This window comes from Vicia villosa, unplaced genomic scaffold (assembly GCF_029867415.1).
Source record: "Vicia villosa cultivar HV-30 ecotype Madison, WI unplaced genomic scaffold, Vvil1.0 ctg.000052F_1_1, whole genome shotgun sequence".
Taxonomy (NCBI): domain Eukaryota; kingdom Viridiplantae; phylum Streptophyta; class Magnoliopsida; order Fabales; family Fabaceae; genus Vicia; species Vicia villosa.
In genome coordinates, this window is record NW_026704981.1 from 974,994 (window position 1) to 1,002,416 (window position 27,423).

General features: G+C 36.0%; 1 protein-coding gene across 1 annotated transcript; it reads right to left on the reverse strand.

The window, feature by feature from the left end:
* Positions 1-18,668: 18,668 nt before the first annotated feature.
* On the reverse strand, positions 18,669-23,119 carry LOC131623130 (cell number regulator 6-like). Its single transcript, XM_058894140.1, has 4 exons — positions 22,808-23,119; positions 22,409-22,523; positions 22,022-22,302; positions 18,669-19,257 (listed from the first exon to the last, which is right to left on the reverse strand). Exons 1-4 carry the CDS (start codon positions 22,907-22,909, stop codon positions 19,030-19,032), a joined length of 726 nt encoding a protein of 241 aa, XP_058750123.1. The 5' UTR covers positions 22,910-23,119; the 3' UTR covers positions 18,669-19,029.
* Positions 23,120-27,423: the final 4,304 nt, after the last annotated feature.

The window sequence follows — 27,423 nt, forward strand, 5'->3', positions numbered from 1 at the left end:
GAAATCAGTTGGGAAATGTTTTGAATTTGTAACTACTTTTTGGAAGTTAGTTATAGGGAAATTGGTTATGTTCTGTTAGGTTAATTGTGAACTGGCTTTGTGACAAGGGTGAACAAGGTTAAGTTTAAACTAGCTGACTCTGTGCTTTTTTTGATTGAATGAAAGTCATACTGCTTTATGCATAGTCCGTTAGGTATAAACTTGATTTGAAGTGATCCTGTCCTTGAATGCCAATGAAACTGATTGTGTGATTTTTCTGCATAGATGTTTATATAACAGTCCCTGTGACTGTGTATTTAGGTATATGTGTATGACCCTTATGCGCTTTCAATTGTATTCTGATATGGCTGAAGGTGAGCTGAAACAGACTTGTAGGAACTCAAGGCTAACACTGAACACTAGCTTAAATGGGTTGATCATGTTATGCTCTTACTTGAGCTTGATTCTGTGATGTTTTGGCTAAGTTATGCAGGTACAGGCTGTTAATGACGTATCACTGTGTCGGCTCGCAAGACGTTCACCTCTGGTCTGGCAGCAAGTATATGGCATAAGTGGAGGTCTTTGTTATGGCTGTTTTGGAATTGGCTTAAAGAGAAGATGGAGATTGGAATTGAAGATTAGACTTAGAAATTAGTATATACTTTACTGTATAACATTCTTGTGATGTAAGGTATAATCGGACAGAAATGAATATGGGTGTGGTTATGTGATGTAAATTGTAATGATTGTTTTGCCACACATTTCTGGATTTTCTTGTAATAATATTGCCTTGGAATGAATGAATGTTGACTTTTGTGACCTTGAATAAAATGATTTTCTCTTTCCCAAATTCAATAACTAAACTTGAATGAAAACCATTGAAGCAAATGTGTATTGTATAATATTTAAATCCAAATTCAACATTTGTGTCCCGATTGAATCTCAAATCCATAAAACTTTGTATTTGAAGCAAACTTGATATGCACAAGACCTTGGCTTGATGCATCAAAGGATAAACAAACTCATTCTCAGCTTATTGCAGAAACCACGATTCATTTCTTGTACCTCAATCAACTTGTGTGAACTCCTTGAATCGGTGAAAGGTAGAATCCGAGAATGATACAACACATCTTGTTCAAATAATGACCACAAGCATGTGAATAATTACTAAGAGCCATAAAGGAATCTTTACATTAAAGATCCTCGATCTTATATTTTAAATTATTGATGAATGTATGATTTTATTGATGACCTAAGATGCAAATGATGTTAAAGCAATAAGCCAATTAAGAATAATCAGATGGGCAAATTTTGGGGTGCAACAGCTGCCCCTATTTAATCGTCTTGAACCTGAAAGTGAGATTGGCGCTAGCCTTTCGAACATTCAAGGTAGAAGAAGATTAAATATCAATGGAACCTGAAAAATTTGCCTGATGAAAGAGAGGATCCACTGGGGAAAAGAAAAGGTGTCAACTCTACTGAGGAAGAACGTATCAACTCTGGGTCGAACAAATTAACTCTGGGTTAGAAAAGAAATAAACGACATCTCTGGGTTGAAAAAGAAAAGTAGATCAAAACTGGGTCGAAGAATAAAGGGAAGTCAACTCGGGGTCGGATAAGAGGTAACCATCAACTCTGAGTTGAGAGGGCAAGAACAAAAGATGACCATTAACTCTGGGTTGAGTGGGAAAGGAAACAATAAGAAATATCCGTCAACTCTGAGTGAGAGGGAAAAGGCAAATGATAACCTTCAACTCTGGGTTGAGTGGGAAAAGAGAATAATCAATTCTGGATTGAATAAAAGGATAACCATCAACTCTGGGTTGAGTGGGGAAATACAAAGGACAACCGTCAACTCTGGGTTGAGTGGGAAAAGATCAACCCTGGGTTGAATAAAAGATAACCGTCAACTCTGGGTTGAGTGGGAAAAAGATCAACTGATGACCGTCAACTCTGGGTTGAGAGGGAAAGAAAAATTAACGAGGAATAACCGTCAACTCTGGGTTGAGTGGGAAAAGAGAAAAGATAACCGTCAACTCTGGGTTGAGTGGGAAAAGACAAGGATCAACTCTGGGTTGACTAAAAGGTAATCGTCAACTCTGGGTTGAGCGTGAAAAGGCAAGAGATAACCATCAACTCTGGGTTGAGTGGGAAGAGACAAGGATCAACTCTGGGTTGAATAAAAGATAACCGTCAACTCTGGGTTGAGTGGGAAAGAAAGAAGATAACCATCAACTCTGGGTTGAGTGGGAAAAGATAAAAGATAACCGTCGACTCTGGGTCGAGTGAGAAAGGAATCAATTCTGGATTGAGTAAAAGATAACCGTCAACTCTGGGTTGAGTGGGAAAAAGGAGAAATCAATAAGGAATAACCGTCAACTCTGGGTTGAGTGGGAAAAGGATAATCAATTCTGGATTGAACAAAGGATTACCGTCAACTCTGGGTTGATTGGGAAAAGACAAAAGATAACCGTCAACTCTGGGTTGAGTGGGAAAAGGATAATCAATTCTGGATTGAACAAAGGATTACCGTCAACTCTGGGTTGATTGGGAAAAGACAAAAGATAACCGTCAACTCTGGGTTGAGTGGGAAAAGGATAATCAATTCTGGATTGAACAAAGGATAACCGTCAACTCTGGGTTGAGTGGGAAAAGACAAAAGATAACCGTCAACTCTGGGTTGAGTGGGAAAAGGAAATGATCAACTCTGGGTTGAAATAAGGATAACCGTCAACTCTGGGTTGAGTGGGAAAAGATAATTAACTCGGAGTTAAAAGATGATAGAAAGATCAACTCTGGGTTGAACACAAAACATCAACTCTGAGTTGAGGAAAGATGGACATGGTTGACTTTGGAAGGTGACACCACAATGGTAACTCTGAGTGATCCAGTGGAATATCAATTGATCGTTTGTAGGGACCTCCTCTGATGAGTAACTTGGCTTACGCTTCACATGCAATGCTTGATTTGATTTATGCACTTTTGGAGATGCAATGTAATGAATTCTATATGCAATGTACTGATTGATCAGGGTTTCTGCTTTGGTAAGGAATAGATTGGATGGAGTTCAGAAACTCTATTTGAAAATCAAGGTGGGATGGATGCCCCTGCTTTATTGATGATTGGATCATGTGGAAAAAATGATAATGAGAATGCAATGATATGCATGATGCATGTATGACTATGGATGGAATGATTGTCTCCAAGATACAAGGAGTGGATGGAGGAATCCTTGCAGGAAGGTTGTTGCTTGAAGGATAGCCCTTGTGAAGGTGAGGTGTTTGTCTTGACTCCTCGACACTTGTCTCGATATCTGACACTTGATTGAAGATGAAGAGATGAATTGTTACTAGCTTGCCTCAGCTTGTATGATCTCTTGAGATAGAACTTTGATAATGCTTGAATCATGGAGATTTGCGATGGACTGCCCCAGTGTCGATCATGGAATGGATGCCCCATATTGAAAGGAACTCTTCCACCAAATGGATTCTTCACATATTTGCTTAGTGGATGACCAACCTTTACCTTTGTAAGATTACTCGATGGGATTTCAATGTTGAACTTTCCTTGGTATCAAGTACTTGCTTTCAAATTAGAGACAATTCTGTTTTGAAAAAGATAATGAGAATGCAATGCACATGTTAATCTCAAAGAAAAAGTTTTATTTGTCAAAATGTTGTACTGATACGAACACAAATGACACAGCAACATTAGGAGTCAGTTTGACATGATTTTACAGTTAGTATGCTTTCGGAACGAACCCTGCTTCAATTAGGACTTTTGAGGGTTGTAACGTGGCCGGGTTCACGGTTTGAGAAACAAAGGATAAAGGCTCAAGTTCTACTTAACCCACCCCTTCTTCGTGATGTTCTCCAGTCCTACGTTCAGCTAGTTCGACACGAGTATTCACTTTTCAGGAAGGATTGTGATGGATGAGGATCCTTTATGGCTTTGGCGGAGGTGGCAGCCACCCTTTGATTCTTTTGTTGATGGTCACAACAACTTGTCCCTTGGAGGATTTTTCTTTTGCTTTGTTTTTTACTTTCCCTAACTTTTGCCTGGACAAAGAGTTTCTTTTGAATTTGGTTTTCGTTGTCCAGCGGGATATGCCCTAATTTTTGCCTAAGTCATTTGCTTCAAAGCTCTTCCTTTCTTCTTTTTTTTTGACTTAGCGGGCTTTTGTTTCTTTCTTTTTTTTTTCATGGTTCATAACTTTCTTTTCATTCTTTTTGTCTCGTTCGGGAACAAGTTGTATGACTTTTGTGAATGACTTGAAGAAAAGGTTGTGACTGCCTTCTTCTTAGTGAATGAGAGACATCCATTGTGGATAGTGCTCTTCTTCTTTTGTTGTGAGAGATGGAATATGGTGGATCCTCGGATGGAATACCTGCAAGTTGAGCGCTCAGTCGCACTAGCTGAAGACTACCCTGCCCCTGGTTAAAATTGAGGGTTTTGTATTTTTTGAAAAGAAACTACTACTCCTTAGGCTCAAAGGGGTTGACGAAGGTTTCACTCCCTTATAACTCCGGTGTTTAGGAATTGAAACAATGCCTGTACATCGTCAGCAGGACCTTTGTTCCAAAAGCATACAGTTAGTAGTTCATGTATTTTTTTATTTTTCATCATTCTCCTTTTTTGTTTGCTTAAGACAAATGAGTGAAGTATCAATGAACATAATGACAAGATGAAATGATTTGAGAAAAACATGTATATTACATTATTTTTTATTCAAACAGAATGAATTTCTTACAATGGATAGTACTTGATAACAACAAAAGTAGTACAATTGAAAATACTAAAGAAATCTATACAATGGCAAGTTTGGCCTTATTCTAATGCAAATGAAATGTTTCCTGACAAACATAAAAGTCTTCATGTTCCACTGGTGGAAGCTCCATTGTGAGGTGGCATGGGATTGTTGACCACATTAGGTGCCGCAGGTGTGAATGTAATCTCCTTTGCATCAAGCAGATCCTGAACCTTGTCTTTGAGAACTCTGCACTCTTTAGTGGTGTGACCAGATCCTCCAGAGTGGAATTCACACTTGGCATTAATCTTGTAATTTGGAGGGAGAGGATCAGGAGGAGGCCTAGCTTCAGCTAATTGAATCAGTTTTTGATCAAGCAAGGCGGCGAGAAGTTGGCTATAGGTCATTGGTACACGATCATACACCCTTTTAGGCCTATTCTGCCTCTGTTGACCTTGTCTCTGCTGATAACCTTGTTGTTGGAAACCTTGTTGTTGTTGTTGGACATATTGTTGATAAGGGACCCAAGTTTGTTGACCAACAAGTGCCACATAAGCTTGAGGGGCGGTGGCGGCCACTTGATAGCAAGGAGCTTGATCTTGAGCATAGGTGGCACTGGTCTCGCCTTCTTTCTTCTTGACAAAGTTACCCTGAGGTTTCTTGTACCCATATTGGTTTGCAGCAGCAGCATTGGCGGGATTCTGGATCTTACCAATTTTCAAACCATTCTCAATTCTTTCACCAATCCTGACTAGATCGGAGAAACCAGAAGAAACACTACCAACCATTCTCTCATAGTAATGTCCTTGAAGAGTGTTCATGAACATGTCAACCAGTTCGGATTCAGAAAGTGGTGGATTAACCTGAGCAGCCATTTCTCTCCACCTTTGGGCATATTCTTTGAATGTCTCATTGGTTCTTTGCACTTGATTCTGTAGTTGCAACCTAGTCGGAGCCATGTCAATGTTGTATTGATATTGCTTGAGAAAGGCATCAGACAAATCCTTCCAAGATCGGATCCTATTACGCTCCAGGTTCATATACCAGTTCAAAGATGCCCCAGACAGGCTATCTTGAAAGCAATGGATGAGCAATGAGTCATTGTGGATGTGAGAAGCCATCTTACGACAATACATGATGATATGGCTCTTCGGACAGCTCAGACCCTTGTACTTCTGGAAGTCGGGAGTCTTGAACTTAGGAGGGACAACCAGATTAGGAACTAGACACAGATCCTTAGCATCCATCCCATAGGCACTAAATCCTTCAATGGCTCGAATTCTTTCCTCAAGGATTTTGTACTTCTCAGCAGATTTCTCAACGGGTCGAGCTCTTTCAGCAGTTGGTATTGTTTGCATTTCTGGATTAGCAGAACGAGTACCACAGAAAGCAGGAATAGGAATCTCTGTTTGAGAAGGTGGCACAGGGAATGGGAAGACGGGATCAGCCATAGTCATTGCTCCAGAAGTCACGGGTATAGTCCCACCTTGGTTTGGAGCTCCAAGGGTATCAACAGTCATGAAGTTGAATGGCATCCCAAGAGTAGCATTAGTCCTTGCTTGGAACTCAAATGGAGTAGAAGAAGGTGGAATGACCTCAAGTTGGCTAGCAGCAGCTTGGTTACCAACAACGGGAATCTCTTGTGTAGCAGGAACCCTTTCAGTTCGCAAGGCTTGGATAGCTTCCAGGATAGCATCGACCTTAGTTTTCATTTGATCCATCTCTTCTCTAATGGCAGCTTGATCTTGTTCATAGTTCTCCATGATTCTTCTTCTGTGAGCTCTTGTCAGATATCGGTGTGGAGGAATCGTTTTGACTGATCTGATGGAGAGGAAGAGTGGTAAGAGTCTTGGTAACCATGGATGCACATGCATGAATGTAAAAATGTTAATGAAGATGCAAATGCAGCATAAATCAGGATCAAGGATCAAGGCTTCTTGGATAACAGCTTCTCATGGTCAATAAGATATGGTCGAACCCTCTAGATTCGGAGGTTCGACGTTGCTTTCTGGATAAATAGCTTGTGCATAAGTCAAAGATGGTCGAACCCTCCAGATTCAGAGGTTCGACGTTGATTCTGATAGATAACCTTTGCATAAGTCAAATAAGGTCGAATCCTCCAGATTCAGAGGTTCGACGTTGATTCTAATAGATAACTGATATAAAACTTCTGTATAAGTCAAATGTTCCAGGATCACAGGTTCGACGTCCTTTTGAATACCAGGAGAACCAATAGTCACCGACAGAACATGTACCTGTACTTGTAAAGAATATGATTCCCTCCCCACTCACGGGTGTAGTCTAAGTCAGGGTAGGTCAATATGGCAACCAGCGTTATCAGTTCTCCTGAGATACCACCATTGTTGCATCTACATGCCAACGATGATACCCCATTTGAACCTCGACTGGGCGTGGGTCTCATGATTGCACTAGACAAGACCTGACATCTCATCGGCATCATGACTATCCACTCTATCCTAGGTATCCTATGTGTCAACTCTGGCCTGGGTATTGGGCCTTTTACCTCATAGAAACAACCCATCCCAACAGACAGCAGAACAGTAATCCACAGTATAGGAAAATAGAATGCGAAGCATAAAGAAATAAAGCAATAAAGCAATAAAGCAATAAAGCAATAAAGCAATAAATCAATAAGTAAACACCCAAAGAAAACAAAACAAACGTAAGCTAGGATCGACTTGCTAAGAATGGACCAGCACAGGTCTATCACATCCCCAGCAGAGTCGCCAGCTGTCGCACGCTCGCGAAAATGAACAGAGTCGCCACCAATATATTTATCCCAAAGAGGGAAAGGAATATCAGAAAACCTAGGATGAATAAGAACGAGGTCTTTCGACCAGAGATAAGGTACGGGAGTCGGTTACGCGAGGGGAAGGTGCTAGCACCCCTCACGCCCATCGTACTCGATGGTATCCACCTATGTTTGTTGCTATCTAAAGGGTGTATAAATCTAAAGCTTAATGCAAGGGAATGCATGCAAATGAAAGAAAAGAAACACGGGGAAAATAAGGTTTATAAATAGTTGTGCTCGCTTAGGCCCCGCGACCTAATGCCTACGTATCCTTTTCAGGAATCAGAGCGTCGTAGTTCGGCTCTTTATTTTTTGTTTGTTTTTGTGTTTTTTAGTTGAACAGTTACATTCACACTCCGCTGCTCGACCTCTGGAGTCTTAAGCTGGGAATGGAGCGGAAATAACGTGTCCGATTAGGAGAAAAAATGCCCTGAAGGCAAGAGAAGGAATGCCTCGGAGGCAAGAGAGAGAAGAGAGAAAATTGGTTTATGTCTTTTAGGTGTAATTCCATGATGGACGAAAACCCACTACAAGGCTTCGCATCACTTCCTTACTTTGTTTAGGTTTGAGCCTTTATTAGATATTTTGAAATGTTTTTGGTTGGGTGTCTTTTAAGGGAAATTAATTTGTGACTTGAATCATGCCATAAAAAGAGTTTTTTTGAATATTTAGAGAATGCACATCGAGGCCTACGCCACAATCGTTTCTCTAAATGAAATACAATTTTTGAATATTTAGAGAATGCACATCGAGGCCTACGCCACAATCGTTTCTCTAAATAACGGTTAAGAAATACACCGAGGCCTACGCCTCAATCATTTCTCTTCCGCTAAGTGGGAAAGAACATACATCGGGGCCTACGCCCCAATCATTTCTTTCACACTAAAAAAAAGGCATTTAGCATGATTCGCGTCGTCCTTTATTAATGTTTTAAAGTTGAAAAGAAAAAGGAGAAGAGAACTAGCCTAAAATGATCAACTAGCCTAATGTTATGATTATACCTAAATGTTAGGATTTAAAAGGAAAGACTAAGCCTAATGGTCATGAAGATTATAGGTCCTAAATCTATGGGAACATACAAGTAGGATTGCAAGTAAAAATCACAAGTAAACAATGGTACAAAATTAGTACACAAATTGACTAAAATAATGACTTGAAAATATAGCACCAAACATGAAAATGAATGATTCAAAATATAGTGTGAAATTGAATTAAAAGATACTATTTATTTTTATGATTTTTATGAAGGAAATTGAATTCTAATTAGCCAAAAAAATAATTAAAAGAATTAGCCTAAAACTAATATTTTTTTATGAACATTTTCATGTCAAAAATTGTGTTAAAGGTCTAGAAATAAACAATTTTATCACCTAAAAGAAATGATAAAAAATCTAATTAAACCTAAATTCTAGCATTTAAGAAATGGAAACAGGGGTGTAAAGTGAATCTATAATGGTGAATAGCAGGCGCTGGGCCCAGGGTGTTGGCCCAGCAGAGTTTTTTGTTATAGCAATTTTTTTGAAAGAAATCCATGGACCAGGAGGTGTAGATAATGATTTCGCACGGGCCCAAAGGACAATTTGTGATCCAACTTCAGATTATCATAACTATTATTCTGATTTTATTTCAAATAAAATAAAATTAAATTAAAACTAAGAAAGATAAAAAAGGGAAGAGGAATTAGGTTTGCTATGTGGCTCTTCATGTTCTATCGTCCTTTCTCTCACAAAATACTCTCGCCGGAAATCGTCTTCCACCGCACCGGAGGCGGTGGAGCGCGGCCTTTCACTCGAACAGACACCAATCCTTACTCTTCTTCTCACCCTAAACACAAGTCCAGCCTCTATTTTCCCCACTTCCTCCTCCATTTCCCTAAATCTAAACAAATAGGAAACCCTAGGTTGTATTAAAAGCTCAATTAAACGGTAATGGTGGCGAATTGAAGAGCGATACCATGGGGGAAATGTTCACGGGTCGTTACTCTTTACAACAGTATCAAGAACAAGCAAAGAAGATGAAGAGTGAAGGCTCATAGAACTCACCTGAAGTGAAGATTGCGATTGTGTAGTTTGGCGGAAAACAGAGGGGAGAATCCGTGTGCTTGAATCGCGAAATAAACGCAGTTGAAAGGAGATGTTGATTCAGGTAACTTCGAATCCTCGCTTGTATTTAACTTTCTTCTTCTTCTTCGGTCTTGATGTAATTCTGAGATTGTTGCGTTATGTCGTTATGCACTGTTGAGTGATGACAAGAGTTGTAAGGAGAGTATGAAGATGATTGAATATAGAGATTCAGAGAGGGTGCGTGAGGCTATGCTTCACCTCTTTCAGAGCTTGATCAATGCTCTGAAGAGGTTGATGGAGAAGCTTTGAGTGTAGGGAATGGAACTGAGAGTGATTGAAGATGAATGGTGTGTGTCGAGGGAAGAGATGAAGAAGAGAGGATTGAAGGTGATGATAGGTTGAAGATGAGAAAATGGTGGAGAGACCTTGTGAATGAGTAGTGATTAGTTTATATAGTTGAAGGTGATTGTTGAAGCAATTGGAGATGAATTGATCTGGGCCATTAGATTAGGGTAAGTTAGTTATTAGATGGGGGGAAGAGATTGAGAGTTAAGAGGTTAGTTAGATTTCTGTTGTGACAGTTAATGGGTCTGTTATGAGTCAGTTAGCTTGTTAGTTGAAATTGGTTATAGGTTGTTACAAAGCGGTTAAAATTCTGTTAGAAGTTAGTTTTCGGTTAGAGTCCTGTTTGGTAAGTTAGGGGATGGCTCTGAATTTGTTAAACTGAATGTTAGGTGGTTAAGAAAGGTAGTTATGATACTGTTATGAACAGTTATATATATGGTTAGAGGTGGTTTAGGTTGTTAGATAGTTAGACATATGGTTCGAAATCAGTTGGGAAATGTTTTGAATTTGTAACTACTTTTTGGAAGTTAGTTATAGGGAAATTGGTTATGTTCTGTTAGGTTAATTGTGAACTGGCTTTGTGACAAGGGTGAACAAGGTTAAGTTTAAACTAGCTGACTCTGTGCTTTTTTTGATTGAATGAAAGTCATACTGCTTTATGCATAGTCCGTTAGGTATAAACTTGATTTGAAGTGATCCTGTCCTTGAATGCCAATGAAACTGATTGTGTGATTTTTCCGCATAGATGTTTATATAACAGTCCCTGTGACTGTGTATTTAGGTATATGTGTATGACCCTTATGCGCTTTCAATTGTATTCTGATATGGCTGAAGGTGAGCTGAAACAGACTTGTAGGAACTCAAGGCTAACACTGAACACTAGCTTAAATGGGTTGATCATGTTATGCTCTTACTTGAGCTTGATTCTGTGATGTTTTGGCTAAGTTATGCAGGTACAGGCTGTTAATGACGTATCACTGTGTCGGCTCGCAAGACGTTCACCTCTGGTCTGGCAGCAAGTATATGGCATAAGTGGAGGTCTTTGTTATGGCTGTTTTGGAATTGGCTTAAAGAGAAGATGGAGATTGGAATTGAAGATTAGACTTAGAAATTAGTATATACTTTACTGTATAACATTCTTGTGATGTAAGGTATAATCGGACAGAAATGAATATGGGTGTGGTTATGTGATGTAAATTGTAATGATTGTTTTGCCACACATTTCTGGATTTTCTTGTAATAATATTGCCTTGGAATGAATGAATGTTGACTTTTGTGACCTTGAATAAAATGATTTTCTCTTTCCCAAATTCAATAACTAAACTTGAATGAAAACCATTGAAGCAAATGTGTATTGTATAATATTTAAATCCAAATTCAATATTTGTGTCCCGATTGAATCTCAAATCCATAAAACTTTGTATTTGAAGCAAACTTGATATGCACAAGACCTTGGCTTGATGCATCAAAGGATAAACAAACTCATTCTCAGCTTATTGCAGAAACCACGATTCATTTCTTGTACCTCAATCAACTTGTGTGAACTCCTTGAATCGGTGAAAGGTAGAATCCGAGAATGATACAACACATCTTGTTCAAATAATGACCACAAGCATGTGAATAATTACTAAGAGCCATAAAGGAATCTTTACATTAAAGATCCTCGATCTTATATTTTAAATTACTGATGAATGTATGATTTTATTGATGACCTAAGATGCAAATGATGTTAAAGCAATAAGCCAATTAAGAATAATCAGATGGGCAAATTTTGGGGTGCAACAACACTTCCTTTAACGTCCATCACTTTAGCATCATTGAGGTAGCAAGATAATTCTATACCATCCAATACGAGTCCTTCTGCTATCAACAAGATATTAAGGGTGATCAAGCCCTCAATTTGTCAATAGATATCCGACAGCCATAATGTAGTATAAACCATCGTTACCAACTACAATAGTGTTCCTTTAGAACTTGTACTCACATCACCAAAAGCATCATAATTCAATAACTTTCAAAATTATCTGAACATGTTAACACAAACGTCTTGCAGCTACATACTAATACACACCTTATGATAACATCAGGATAGAATTTCTTCACACCACTATCAACACTTCCTATTCGTCACTTTTCCGACTTTAATTTGCGATTCAGAATGTTCCAATAACTACTATAACTTTTTCAGTTACTCTCTAGGATTTCACAACACGGTCTACCACAATTCGTCACTTAATCATTGTTCCTATGTCAACATCTTACACAAGGCTACTTAAACAACAACTTCACAGTCCATCAACCACGCTGAACATAGCAACTTCCTGAATTCCATCTTATAACCATTAGCTGGTTACTTAACAATCACTTCTAAAACATCAGGAATTTGCACCATACTTTGCATATCAACAACTACTACATTGCTCCTCATCCTTCGAGAAGTAAAAATCAACAATTCCTGCTCATCCTCTTTCTCCAGATGCTCCACTTGATCAACCACCAAAAACCTTGAATCCATGTTACCTTCGGATCCGGGAAACAACAAACTTCAACAACTTGTATTACCGTTGTCCACAACATACTGAACCCACATCTTACAACTGAAACATGTCCGAGAAGCACCGCTTCTCCCCCACTTATCTTCAAGCCCACTCCTGCAACTAGTGATTAGAAAAACAACAAGTACCGACAGTGTTGTACACACTTATCACGTACTAAGGGATAAACAATATTAGACAACTTTGGCCGGACGGACCGGCCTGCTCTGATACCACTAATGTAACACCCCATTTCTAACCGGTAATTTATAATAAAATCAGAGTGATAAAATTTCGACAAAACAATGGGATATCACAGTTCAACATAATAGAAAACCTGTAATTGCATGTTCTCGTAGATACATAGCATTCAGATTAACAAATAACGACATATTTTATTCTTTCAAGGCAAAACAACCTTTTTATTAATTACACGGCGGAATCACAACTTTTAACTTAGAAATCATTTACAACTTTATTCAGCTAAAACAAATTTCAACTTATAATTATCCAACAACTAGAGTAGTAACAACAACATCGAGACAATTATCATTCACCCCCCCCCCCCCCCGAGTGCTACGTATCAGAGCAACTAAACCGACTTGGACTGACAGCTACTAATTCTTCATTCTTGAATATCTGAACGTTACCAGTATAAAGGCAACGACAAAACAAATGAAAGGGTTAGATATCAACCAGTATAAACAGGTGTATGATAAACAGTATATTAGATTTGAATCATACAAATTTCAGCACTTTATAGCACCAATATAACAACAAGCAACAAAAAACTTAATAACAACAACAAGACAACTTTAATCAACCAACACATCAACATAGTAACTGAAATTAACACAACTTAGTAACAACAACAACCTTAACACACAACTCAAAATGCGACTCAACTATGCACATGCATGTAGTACCATTGGAGCAAAACTCCTAACTTAAAAATTTCCAGTTTATCGAGGCATCAAGGCATAAGTCTTCGTCGCTAATTTGCCAATCCAGGCCAACATGGTGAGCATAGCTCCAACTTAAAAATTGCCAATCCAAGCCAACTTAAAGATGCAAATGTATGAATGCAACAGTCACACACAATAACAACAATCATCGTAAGGCATAATCCTACATCAATACTGTACCAATAAACAGATGTACTCACCGTCGCTTTAACACTGGCCATAGGCCTACAACTTAATCAACAACAATTTATAACAACTGCTCAACTTAAATAACATTGGTCATAGGACCCGCAACTCAATAAGGTCCATAAACCGAAACAAAACAACTTATTATTTTGTACCTACAATTCAACTCAATCGACATAATTACAACAAAATAAACCAACCCCAATTACCTACTAATACATACGAACTACCCCGACAAATTTTGGTTAATTTCGGACAACTAAGTTTACCGCTTACTTCTACTTATTCGACCATTTCCATACATTAAACCAACCAAAAATAACTACAACCATTTATGAATTATTTCGGCCAAATTTCAACTAATTTCGGTTAACAATTATACCGATTAAAACTACTTATATTACTATTCGGTGCTGATTTCATCAACCACTAGTATTACTACTAATTCCCACCGTTTCTATTTATTTAATCCCCTGATATTAAATCTCAAATGCTACTAAATTATATTCATGTTATTAACTACACTGCTCCATTATTCTTGCTGCTACTCCACATATTTCTTCGGCTAAACTACCAAAACGTGTACATCAACTACTGTTGTTTCCTGCTAGTAAAATACTTCTGCTACCTCTTGCTAATATTACTATTTTAATTCTCAATCTGATATCAACTTTAATAAAAGCAGTATGACCCCCCTATAATTTTCCGAACTAACTCTGTCACCAATTTAATTTACTGTTATAATGCAGCACCTTGCAACTAACTAAACTAATCAACTTACCACCGTAATATATCAACCTGTAATTTATTTTAATCCCTTATGCTTCTACTAATAACTACCTCTTGTACCTGTATGAATATACTATCCTAACTAAAATATATATACTATTTATGCCAATTAAAGAGATACAATGAGCAAAATTATGAAACAAAAAAAAAACATGTGGTGGCTGGGGCGCCCATCCCACATTTAAGGGGCCCTCGCCATAGATATGTTCCAAGGGTGGGGTGCCCATCCCACATTTAAGGGGCCCTCGCCATAGATATGTTCCAAGGGTGGGGCGCCCACCCCATAGCAGTGTGGCCCCCGCCCCAAATTCTTTCTTCTTCTATTATTTTTTTCCTGCAACTTCCTTCTGTCACTTTTCTTCTATTTACCCAGTTTTAAAGCCTCGATTGACAGTCTCAACAACTTAGTAACCGCAATACGATTTAAATGAATCATAGAACAAATTTGTCAACATATTATCAACATCCACAGACAAATAAAGTTAACAAAACTAATAATTTTCCCATAATCCCAATATATCATATTCAACAAACAATTCATGCACAAATTTATACAAACCTACCCCACATACAGTCTATCATATACCTAGTTATAGAGATTGAACCCCACCCTTACCTTGGATTTACGGTCTCTCTATAATTTTCGGGTCGATCTCCTAGCTTTGTCGCAGCTTCCAACCTCTTCCTCGCGATTCCACAGCACCACTCATATAAGCTTGCTACACGGAAACCTTGTGCCTCTCGCCAAAACCCTTGTTCCTCTTTGTCTGCAACTTTATTTCACGGTCTATTTTCCAAAAGCTCCAAAAACCTTATTCTGCCAACAAAACCTAATTTTCTTATTTTATTGAACTCAATCAATAATAATATTTTCTCATAAATTCCTTAATAGGCCTATTATTAGCACACATCTAATTTACTACAACTACCATACTTAATTCAATATAAATTTCTCATTTATAATCCAATATTATTTTTCCGCAACTTCGTCAATCCATCAATTAAATAATACTTCATAGAAATACACCGATTAGTTCCCAACTTCAATATTTTTCAACAATTAATTCTGAAAATACTCTGAAATATTTAATTAAATAATTAATTAAATTTCTGGGCGTTACAAGGGTGGCTTCGTACGCAGAGCTAGTGAACGAGATTCGTAAGCAGTTAAAGGGGGTGAAAATGGGGAGGAAAAGGTAGCACCGACGGGTAGAAGTTATGAGGTTGCTTTTGAAGACAGTGACTGGGTCTATAAAGAGCAGTCAAATGGACCAACTTGACCCAGCCCGCTTGGATTCGGAGGACCGAAACATATAAAGGGGTTGCAGTGGGTCGGCCCAATTACTTCATTGACTCCCAAAAATGAGCCAGGCCCATTTTCTAATACGCCATGTGGCCCGAGAGCCAGCCAGTCCCTTATTTCAATATTATAGTTTTAAATTTATAAAAAATATGTAATGGGCAAAAGCTGTATAACATAAGTAATGAGGAATCATAAATTTAGTTAAGTGATATTTAAAATATTCATCAAATGAAAATATCTATGTAAAAGTAGAGAGGAACTGAATATGATCTCCAATACTCAAACTTTCTCTTCATCTCACAACCATTTTTTAATCACATCATCTTGAAAACATATCTTCATCCTCTTTAACTTTTCTTTTTCACTTGAAACACACTTATGTAATCATATCTTATCTCAATTTTTTCTCCCAAATTAACTAAAATTATTTTATAAATTTATTTTTAAAGGTCCAACCTGAAGCCTGATTGATCGGTCCGACCCGACCCATGAAAAACATAGATCCGATGGGCTGGGCCAAAAAGACAGGGTTGTGTGTTTTAAGGTTTCTTTAAGCCTGATCCACAATAAAATATAGTGCTCGTTGGTCGGCCTGATGGGCCGAGCCCATTTTGACAACTCCGATGGTCTAGTGGCTAGGATTCGGAACAGTGTTACAGTTTTGGTTATTCAAAAAAGTATTTCAAATGTTGGGTTTCATGATGTTATGATGGCACAGTTGGGAGGAGACAAAATTTTCTTGTATTTTACGATCAAGACGAAGGAGGTAATGTCTGTTTTTAATGAAGCGGCAATTTTTTTAGTACTTTAGTGTATGATTACCGTGCTTTGTCGAAGAATAATGAGATGATTTATGGAAGAGGGGTGTGGGGGCATTGTTATGTTATAACTTTACATGCATGGAATGTGATATGTTTTTTGGGAACTTGCTTCAGTTAAAGGAAGATTGTTGAAAATTGACGAATACACTACTAATAAATTGAGGTTGTATTATGCTCGTATTTTGATCACTATAAAACAGATGGGAAAATAAATAAGGTAGGGGATTTTTGGGTTGACGGAAAGAAATATCTAATTCAATTTGTGGAGGACCTAAAGATTCTTAGGACTGAACCGGGTTGCGAGTTTAGGACGTGCGCTTGGTTGATAACATTGTGAATCAACTCCGTGCTAAATGGACTCCAAGACTATCATGTATTCTGAAGTTCAACCCTTATCAGATGAATGTGTAAATTGCCTCTCTTAATAGGTACTTGAATGTGAAGTTGAAGATCTTCTTTGTGCCAACATATGCAGAGAATCATGGAGAAATTAACCAAGTCTTATAACAAGAGTTCTCATGAAAAGGATCATGCGGTGAAGGTGAATGACAACATTGATAATTTGGACAACATATTATTATATTAATTTTAATAAAGAATTACAACATAAATTGCGTTGACAATACAAAATACCCTAAACAAAGGATTGCAAAATACGTTTACACAATACAAGAACAATAACATTGTTACTAACATTGATTTCAAATAACAGTGCAATATCCTATTTCAAATGGATTGAAGCCCTAATAAGTTCTGTCACCAGCCAAAAATATTGCTACTAATACTAAATTCAACTTCAAATGTTACTGACATCTTCAATCATCTTCTTGTGTTAACTAATTTATTCTTTAATTTTAAAATTTCCTTCTTGTACTTTTTAATCTTCAAATCTCTTTCATCAATAGTAGTATCATTAAATCACTTGAAAAAACTATTGTCAGTGTGTTTTTTTTTTTTAATTTCTACAACACCAATTTTTTTAATCAAAATTCATATTTGTAATGTCAGTCACGAATTAAAGAATGCAATCCTCTTGATAGTAACATTCACTTTGTCTTCTTAGTACAAATTCAACATAACCGAAGTTTTGGTTGGTTTGCTACGAATTTCAGCTCGATCTTGAATTATAGGGTAAGTTGGACATGGAGATGAAGACTTATTGTACCTACCATTTTGCATATTAGGAAAGAGGTGAGAATGAACACGATGTGTTTGAAATCGTAAGATTTAATGAAGAAAATGAAAATGAAGCTTGGATGGAAGGAAGTAGAATGAAAATAGGGAAGAAGATGAGCAAATTTGAAACAAATACGATGAACCCTAGATACTTGGGGGAGAAGATGGACAATAAAATGCTCGAATGATGTTGATGGAAGGAAGCTAATATATCCACTAATGATATATCCTCTAATGTTGAGTCATTATAAGCCATCTAAAAGGAAAAAATGACACATATCAAGTAAGCAAAACTTAATGTTATTTGACAAAAACTAATATAAATGACGTTGTTGACTTATGGAAGAGATCAACATAAAATTAAAAATTAAATAAGGGATCACGAATCTAATTAAGCTAAAAAAATTATCTTCTATTTCTCTCATCAATTACTGCAATCATAAACTACAACATCAAATCTTCTTCATGTTTATTTATCAACCAACGGATATTCCACAATCAAATAATTTTAACAATTTTCTTATGAAAACTGGAGTTTTTTTTACAAGTTTTCTAGTGTTTCAGAATTTTTCTAATTAAAAAATGTTAACAATATTAGTATTTTAAAATGCAAAGGACTTGAACCAAAAAAATGTAAAGCACGAACATAACAATGTTAGCTAAAATTAAGTCAAGAATCTGATGGGCAGTTTAGCCTTCCTATATAATAAATAAACTTCATAGTTATTTTTTAAACTAAAGTGGTTTTTTTCATCTGTAAATAAAGTGATTTTTAACAATTATTCGGTAACAAACACTGCAGCAATAAAGTATAGAAGCTAAGTATTATTATTACTACTATAATTACTATTACTCCTATATACGCATCTAACATCAACTTTTAATACTGACAGTAAAATAACAAATGGCCAAGCATGGGGCAGTGTTTCATACCTTTGGTGCCTGTAGTTTAATTAATAAAATAATGAAATGATAAGTTGCTAGAAAAAAATACACACAAAGTTACCAAAGGCATCAAAGACAAAGGTATCAGATCCTAACCCGGCCAAGCATGAAGCAAAAATAAAGCAGACATACTCAGACAGGATGAGTCAAAGTTTAAAGCCAGATAATAAAATTAAAAAATGAGGATTCCGTATAGTTTGGCTTCAAAAAACAGACACGATGAGTTGTGTGTAAATGTGACTTACATGTTTAATGCAACATGAAGTACTGAAGCCAAGTTATCATTAAGTATTAACATGATGAGTTCTAGCCAAGGGTCTAAGGAAAATTATTTTCTCTGTCACTATTAAGTATTAACAATGGTTTACATAGCCTGCATCTCCATAGTAATGTGTTCATTGTTGTTAGCTGAAGATGTCTCGGGAATTTCCTTTTCGTCAGTAGACTTCATCTCTTGAATGGGAGGAGGGTTTACAATGGTCATTTCAGAAAAACTATTGTCCGAGAGCCTTCCCTTCATCTCCCTGTGCTCCTGACACAAGGCACACCAGTGCAAGCAGCAGTGCACACAGCATGCATTACAAGGTGAATTCTGCAATCATAAGGTTCATGTATAAAAATCAGAGGAAAAAGTTAGCAAAATCGTTTATAAGTATTATTGATGAAATTTAATCCTGGTTGTGACATTCTCTATTCAATTCAAATTACAACCATTGCCCGGGTTGGTAAGTTCCACCTAAAATTTGGGAGCAATTAAACTAAACCACTTTATTTTTTCTCCTAATACTCATGTAATAGGTGCAAAGTATTCACCTTTCTTTAACAATGACTAATCTCCGCCAGAAAATTTGAAGGCATGCAGGGAGGGTAGTCCCCTCCCAACTAAGTTTTTCTGTTAACATGAATCAGGATTCAAACCCTTAACAATGAGTGAAACCTCTACCATAGCACTGTTGGCCAGAACTTTCTGAAGTTTAAGAATTTAATACCAAAACAAGAAAGAACAACCAGCCAATTACATCAGATAAGAGCAAAAGATGAAATGTAACACGAAGTTAGCACCAGTTTTGTAACATTGGAAGAAAGAAAATGAGAACACCAATTTATTTTCCAGGATTTCATAGTAAGATTGAGTAGAGACCAGCAAGTCTATCATTGTTTCCTTTCCGGTTAAATAGTTCAAAAAACACATACATGGTTTTATGATATATTAAAAAATGACATGTCACTGACTCACTGCATAAACATATACGTTTGGAGCAGAACAGAATCACGCAGGACAATTTTTTTAAAAAATGTCTCTCCAATTGTTGCATTTTCATATTGGTTCTCAAATTCCCACAACTGAGTTACTTGCTGCTGGTGTTGGAGAAGCTTCACAGATCTATTGTGAATTGCTTCGTTTCGGTGCCCAGATGAAAGTTTTTGATATAGGGGGTGGTTTGGGAATAGATTATGAGGGTTCAAAGTCTGTTGATTCTGATATATTTGTTGCTCATGTTTTAGAAGAGTATGCTGCAGCGGTTGTTCATGCTGTGAAGGATGTATGTGATCGTCGGAACGTGAAGCAGGCATATATATTTCAGCAGCTCCTTACTAGTATCTCTACGGCCAATATACCTCCTCCTGTGAGCATTTTCGAAACCCAGGGTGCTCCAATAAATGGAGCGCAAATTGAAGCTACCAAAGAAAGTTCAAGGCCTGAAAGACCCGTGTTTATTAAGAGAAGTAGTGCTCAGGCTGCTGCACTACAACATAAGAAACTGACTTCTAGTGTTCACGCCCAAATTATAGGTGGACCCGCAGTAAGTTCACAGTTTATACTGAAGCAAGAAGTTTCTACGGCATCGTCAAAAGGCAGTACTCTTAAAGCAGGTGATCGGGTGAAGTTTGTTGGTGACTTCCCTTCTACTGTCTCATGTCCTCAGTTCTTTCCAGCTCCGGGATTTTGGTCTAGCCCAATTCAAAATAGCTCAAAACATGTCTCTCTTGCTTCAAGTGAGGATTATGTTTCAGCACTTTCTAATGTCATTTGTGCTAAAAATCTTCTCAAGTTTACTTTGCGTCCCTATGTTAATCTTGGGTTGGATAGATCTTTTATTCCAACCAAAGTGTCTTCCTCAGAAATTATCGATGAGTTGCTGTTAGAAATTCCAGAGGTTGTGGAAGCAGCTGAGCATGTCAGTCAGCTCTGGAAAGATTTCAGTCAGACAACGGAGGATTTAATTCCCAGGCGTGATAACAAGATGATGGTTGAGGAGCCATGGTTGTGTGAAGATGGTAATGCGCCCGCTTGCTTGGAAAATATAAGAAGAGATGACTTGGAGATAGTGCTTCTTGGAAGTGGTTCATCCCAGCCATCCAAGTATCGAAACGAGTCCTCAATCAGTTGTGACATGAATGATTCCACTTCCAGTTTCTGTACTTCTTTAATAAAGCCATCACATGATTTGGTTAAAGCTGAAGATCAAAGTTTAATTGGAATTGTTTCTCCCAAGCAAAGTCACTGGTTGAAACACAATGTTGATAACAGTTTTTGTTTCTTAACTCCTAGGGCCTTAGAACAAGGTGACAGAAGATTGTTTGATTTCCCAAATGGGATGGAAACAGTTATCAGTTGCAAAGGCCATCACAATTCTAACTTGTTTACTACAAATCTGGATTGTTCCCCTTCTTCAGGGACTGTTACTAATGAGTCCTATAATTATCCCAAATGGCAACAGGTTTCTTTTAAAGATTCAAAGTTTATTGTTGGTAATGAATCTGATAATTCCCATTTGAGCTACTTAATATTGGTTAATCATGAGAAGGTTGGGAAATTTATGCAGCTGATAGCAACATTCATCGGTGGTTTTGTGATAGCATTTACCAAAGGGTGGCTTCTTACTCTTGTTACTCAATGGGATCCGGGAACAATATCTCCACTCTCATATTTATTTTCGAACCTTGAGGACAAGGTTCATGTGAACCCCGCGGCAATGATAGGGAGATTAATAGAATAAAGTATTATTAGTTAAATGGGTTTTATTAGTATTTTGATGTATTGGGAGTTATTTTAGATTATGATGTTATCTAAAATATTCTTAGGATAGTTTGGGCTTTAATTAGTTATTGGGCCTTTAGTTACTATTCACTACTACTATATATGTAATCATTGAGAGATGAGAAAATGATCAAAGGAAATGAAAATGTTATCTTTATTTTAGTTTTGTATTGTTCTTCCCCTTTTCTATTACAAACCCTAGATTATAGCTTTGATAGGAATAACTTCCTATCATATTTCTCGTAGAGAATATCTGATTTCATCTTTGATGTCAACTACTTGTCCTAATGAAAGAGATTTACAGCACATGTACCTTCAAGTGATATTTCTTCTGTAAGGTTTGCCGAACTTGACCAGTGTGAATGCCACACATCCACCACGTAAAAAATAAACCCTCATAAATGAGACATGTTGTCCCCGGGTCAATGCCAGAAATGAAGGAGGTTGCAATGACAGTGGCTAAAGCCAACGAAATGCCGCCTTCGACAAAAATGGCATGACAAATACATGGCCTTGTCCAAGGAGTGTTGTCGTCCCTGAGGCTCTCTACATTGCGTCCAAATAATACACAGGGACAGAAGAGTCCAGTCAAGCCTGCAATGAAAGATGAAAGAATATAAAAGGATGGGAGCTTCTGCTATAGCATGTATACTGTCACTGCATTATGAAAATCAAGTAGAATTTGTGAGTATTAACATACAACTTTCCCGGTCCTCTACACATCCAAAGATACCAGTCATCCAAGGTTCATCTGCAGGAGGTGCATAGGTTTCAGGTAATGGCTGTCTACATTCAGGGCACTTGCGAACAGCCAACTGCAATGTTTCAAAGTTCATAATCAAAGGTATATCTGCTGCATAAAAAACTCACTCAATCTAAAATATGTACCCAAGTTTGAACATTTAAGTGACATTTTCTACAAATCGAATCAAAATTAATTACAAGGCAGGTAATGGGGAATTATTAGTGAAGTTGATTGGAATGATCATTTTGAACATAAGTATAATTAGGTGTTCTAGATGCCAAAAAACGGTTGAACATAAATTTGCAAGTTAATAAGAAATGATAGATCTGGAAAGAGAGATAAGAGAATCAAAACCTGAGGAACCTCAATTGGTTGATTCAGTTCACCGGGGATGATATCTTCGGTGGTTTGATTTTTAGATAACTTGACGTAACGCGATTGATTTGTTTCTTCCATCTAACAAACACAGTTTGGATGATGAGAGAAAATGGAAATCGAGAGGATAAAGGGTTCAACCTGGATTGATGACAATATGAGATTGTAACGGAAATTTAGGACAAGAGAAATCAAACTGTGAGAGAATCAGAAATGAGAAAGAAAAGTAATGAAATCCGGAAGACAAAGGAAGGAAGCAAGGTGTGCAACAAGAGTCAACTATAATGTCAATTACCCTTTTGCTTCTACTTACGCCTATTTACTTTTTATTTTATATTTATTTACACCTATTTACTTTATATTATTATTATAAAGATTTCTATAATCTCTAATTCACCGCGTAAAATTTTAATTATGTTCTTTATTTCTGTAGATTATTTCTGGAAGTACTTTTTAAAAAAATTTGATTTCTTGGTAGATACATCTACGAAAGCGTAAAAAACATCCTAAATATTAAGAAAATTCAAACTATTTATTTCGGTAGATCTTTCGGAGATGCATCTACCGAACGTACGTCTTAAAAATAGAGTGTTGTACCTACATAACATTCTGTTATATTTTGATGTTCCATTTTTTTAAACTCTAAACCATAAACCCTAAACCTTAAGGTAATGAAAAATAGTACACCAAAAACATTATGTTATATTTTGATGTTCCATTTTTTTAAACCATAAACCTAAGGCAATGGAAAATAGTATATCAAAAGAATACATCGTATACATTGTATAAATTGCACTATAATTTGATGTTCAATTTTTTTAAATTCTAAACTCTAAGGCAATGGAAAATAGTACACCAAAAGAATACATCGTATACATCATATAAATTGCGCTATAAAGAATGTTCCGGAGAGATACATTTACGAAACACTTTGTTTACGCTTCGGTAGATGTAACTACGGGAAATTAATTTTTTTTTAAAATGCTTTTGCAAAAAAATTTGTCAAATCAGTGGTGCGTGAAAGATCTAGGGGTGGTGGCGAGAAATTCTCAAATAAAATCAATGGTTTGCCTCGTTATCACTCATCTTTTTAATATAAAGAATAAAGTCTATGCGTCATAGCAAATTTGGATAAAAATTCTAATTATATTATTAACAATTCGCCCTTACATAAAGAATAAATAATAATAATAATATAATATTTAACTAATAATAATAAAAATGATAATAATAATAATAATAATAATATATTTAGCTATCATTATTATAAAAACTAGTTAGAAACCCGTGCTGTCATCCGGGTGCATTTTTTATATTGCGTAGTATTTTATGAACTTTAAGAAAAATGAGTACTAAAGAAGTTTGACCTAAATGCATATATAAAGTGAAAATGAACATATTAAAAAAAACTACACTAATGATTAATAGGCATATATAAATTGGTTTTGAATATATATATATAAGCCAGTTTTGTGAAGTATAAATATATTTCAAGGGAAATGTGGTGGCAAAACAAATAAATTGGATTGGAATAATTAATAAGCACATATACATAGGCAGATAAAATAGAGATAATTTAGTTTAAAATAATAATTCACAGTATTGGAATAATTCACATTACTTGAGTTGCCCCATGACTATTATTACAAAGGAAAGTTGTCTTAGAAGGAAAAAAATATGAATTGGAATAACAACTAAGTTTTCCCATAATTGTCCACATAGATAATTAATCTTGAAATCCATTGACATTGCCTTCAATTTTACTCCATGCAGTTACCGATACTGGAAATAACAATTAGTTACTTTTTATTATTTGTAATCTAAGATAGCACCAATAGAGAGTATAGATGATTTGTCAGAGTCGATCAATAATGATGATGTTAGTAGTAGCTGTTAGTATTATAATATAGTGTAACCATCTATTAAAACTCTAATATTCATAAAAGTGATGTGGTTAAGAAACTTTAAAATTGATGTAACAGTAGCAAGTGTGTTAAATGTAACAGTCCACTAACAAACTATGTTTTTTTGAGGAGAATGTGTTATTCAAATTTTATTGAATTCCAATCATCAAATATTATATTGTCAAAAAGTGGTGTTCTCTGTAATTGTCCAAGGTATCTGAAATATAGTGAACTGCATAATAAGTAAATATGGGCATAAATGAAGCTAATGTTGTTATATTAGATTGAAATATGGCTGGAAGTATAGTGAAGCTCATGAATGAAGCTGACATAATAGATTCAGTACAGTTCTAAATCCTCCAAATAAAATGCATATTGACACCCTCAAACAGTTATAATTCCAAACAGTTTGGAATCATTAAGTAGAAAAAGGGTGCGAAGACAATATTGCATCAAAGAAACAGCAAAATTGACTATGTTCTAGGCATATAATTTCAGACTTTTGCGGTGGCAACCTCAGAAATATGGACATATTAGTAAGCTATCAGGCCTTGGCATAATGGAAAAATAAATGGCAAGATAACAAAGATGAACATAAGTATTTCACCAAGAAAGTAGCAGATATTCAAACTTGCATTATAAGTACGGCATCGTAATAAAGATGCACATATTTAGACTTGAATTGTGTCTATAAGTACAAAATGTATGAGCTACCTTATCAAATACACAATGTTGAAACTAACCTTAATTGTGAAGAAATGTAATAGTGTGTGGTAATAATAATGAAATATAAAGAAAGATACGATGTAGTAATTAACCTTCCTTGCAGATATGAGTTGGTTAATAGACTTCAATTTTTTTGCTCAATATATGATCCCCATGGCAAGTAATTGTTAGTTTAAAGTTGTTGTGTCTTTGTTAAATTTTGGATGAATATAGGACTAAGTTGCAAGGAAAATGCATTCCAGGTTTAATCCAGATTAACCTAATAAAAATCAGCTAACAATATTAGCATGAAGCCTATATTCATTTAAATTTGGAAAACAGACAATATTATAAAAGCAATATTGGAGTTTTGAATTCAGCTAACAATATTATCATCAAAGCCTATATTCAATTTAAAATATTATAAATGCAATATTGAAATTTTGAAATCAACTACAAATATTTTCATAAAGCATATATTCATTTAAATTTTGTAAACATAAAATATTATAAGTGCAATATTGCAATTTTGAAATCAACTACAAATATTTTCATAAAGCATATATTAATTTAAATTTGGAAAACAGAAAATATTATAAAAATAATATAGGAATTTTTTGAAAGTGGTCATTTTTAATTAAATATTTTGTATCAGATATGGCAACCTTAATAACTCAAATGAGTTATCCTTGTTCAATAGTATTTCACCAACTTAGTTAGTATTCAACGATATTGTGTGTTTGGACATCTTAACATAATTTGAGTATGCTAATTATCAACTTAGTAGCAGCAGAAAAAGGACAGCGTGCAATGTACCAGTCAACCATGATTTGTGGCAAAAGCAACATTATTTTAGTACTTAATGACTTTACACCATAAACTATATTGTAAGTTAACTGAGTTGTCTAATAGAGTAGAGGATATACCTAAAATTAGGTAGTACAACATGGCAAAAGCTTCTTTTGCATTTAAGGATGAGTTCACATCGACTTTGAGCACAAGCCTCCAATGTTGCAGACTATAAGATAATATGTATCAGTTGATGCAGACAGATACAAAAAATATCAATAGTTCCGATTCCCAATGCTATAAAGCAAAAGCAGTTGTAATCTATATGCTAAGATGATGTTTCAAAAGCACAAAAGGGTCTGGCCTTGCTTCACCATTATCAACGGAAAAAATTGTCATATTTGGTAGCAAGTGTGTAGGACTGTGTGTGTTGAACAAAATTGACACCGTAGCTATAGTTTTAGCTGTAACAATAGCCCATTAATCTCATTTGCATATGTTAGTCAATGTTTTTTGTATTCATAATATAGTGTAACCATCAATTTAAAACTCTAGTATTCATTAGAGTGATGTGGTTAAGAACATGGAAAATTGATGTAACAGTAGCAAGTGTGCTAGATGTGGTGTTTTCAAAGTGTGTTAGATGTGGTTAAGTCTATGGAAAATTTATGTAACTCTAGTATTCAAAGTTTTTATAATTTCCAATCATCAAATAGTTGTTTGTCATATACTCACGGTTTTCAGAAAGTGTCATATATGGCTGGAAATACAGTAGACCGCATAATAAGTAAATATGGGGCATAAAAGAGGCTAATGTTGTTATAATAGATTGGAAAATGGGAGGAAATATAGTGAAGTTCATAAATTAAGTTGAAATATAGATTCATTACATAAATCATAGTTGATCAGTTAAGTAGTACAAGTTTGGATCAATCCTAAAAAAAACATATTGACAACCTCAAATAGTTATAATTCCAAACAGATTGGAATCATTAAGTACAAAAAGGGTTACGAAGACAGTTATCCAACAAAAAAAGAAATAAGTTTGTAGACATAGAACCCCTCATCACTCCTTCTTTATATGCTTGACCTTTCTTCCAGGCTTGACCTTTGTGGCAGACTGTTTTGGAGTAAGCTCCTCAGCATCAATAAGGTTATTAACTGATGTTGATATAGCAACCCTCTTGGCAGGTGTGC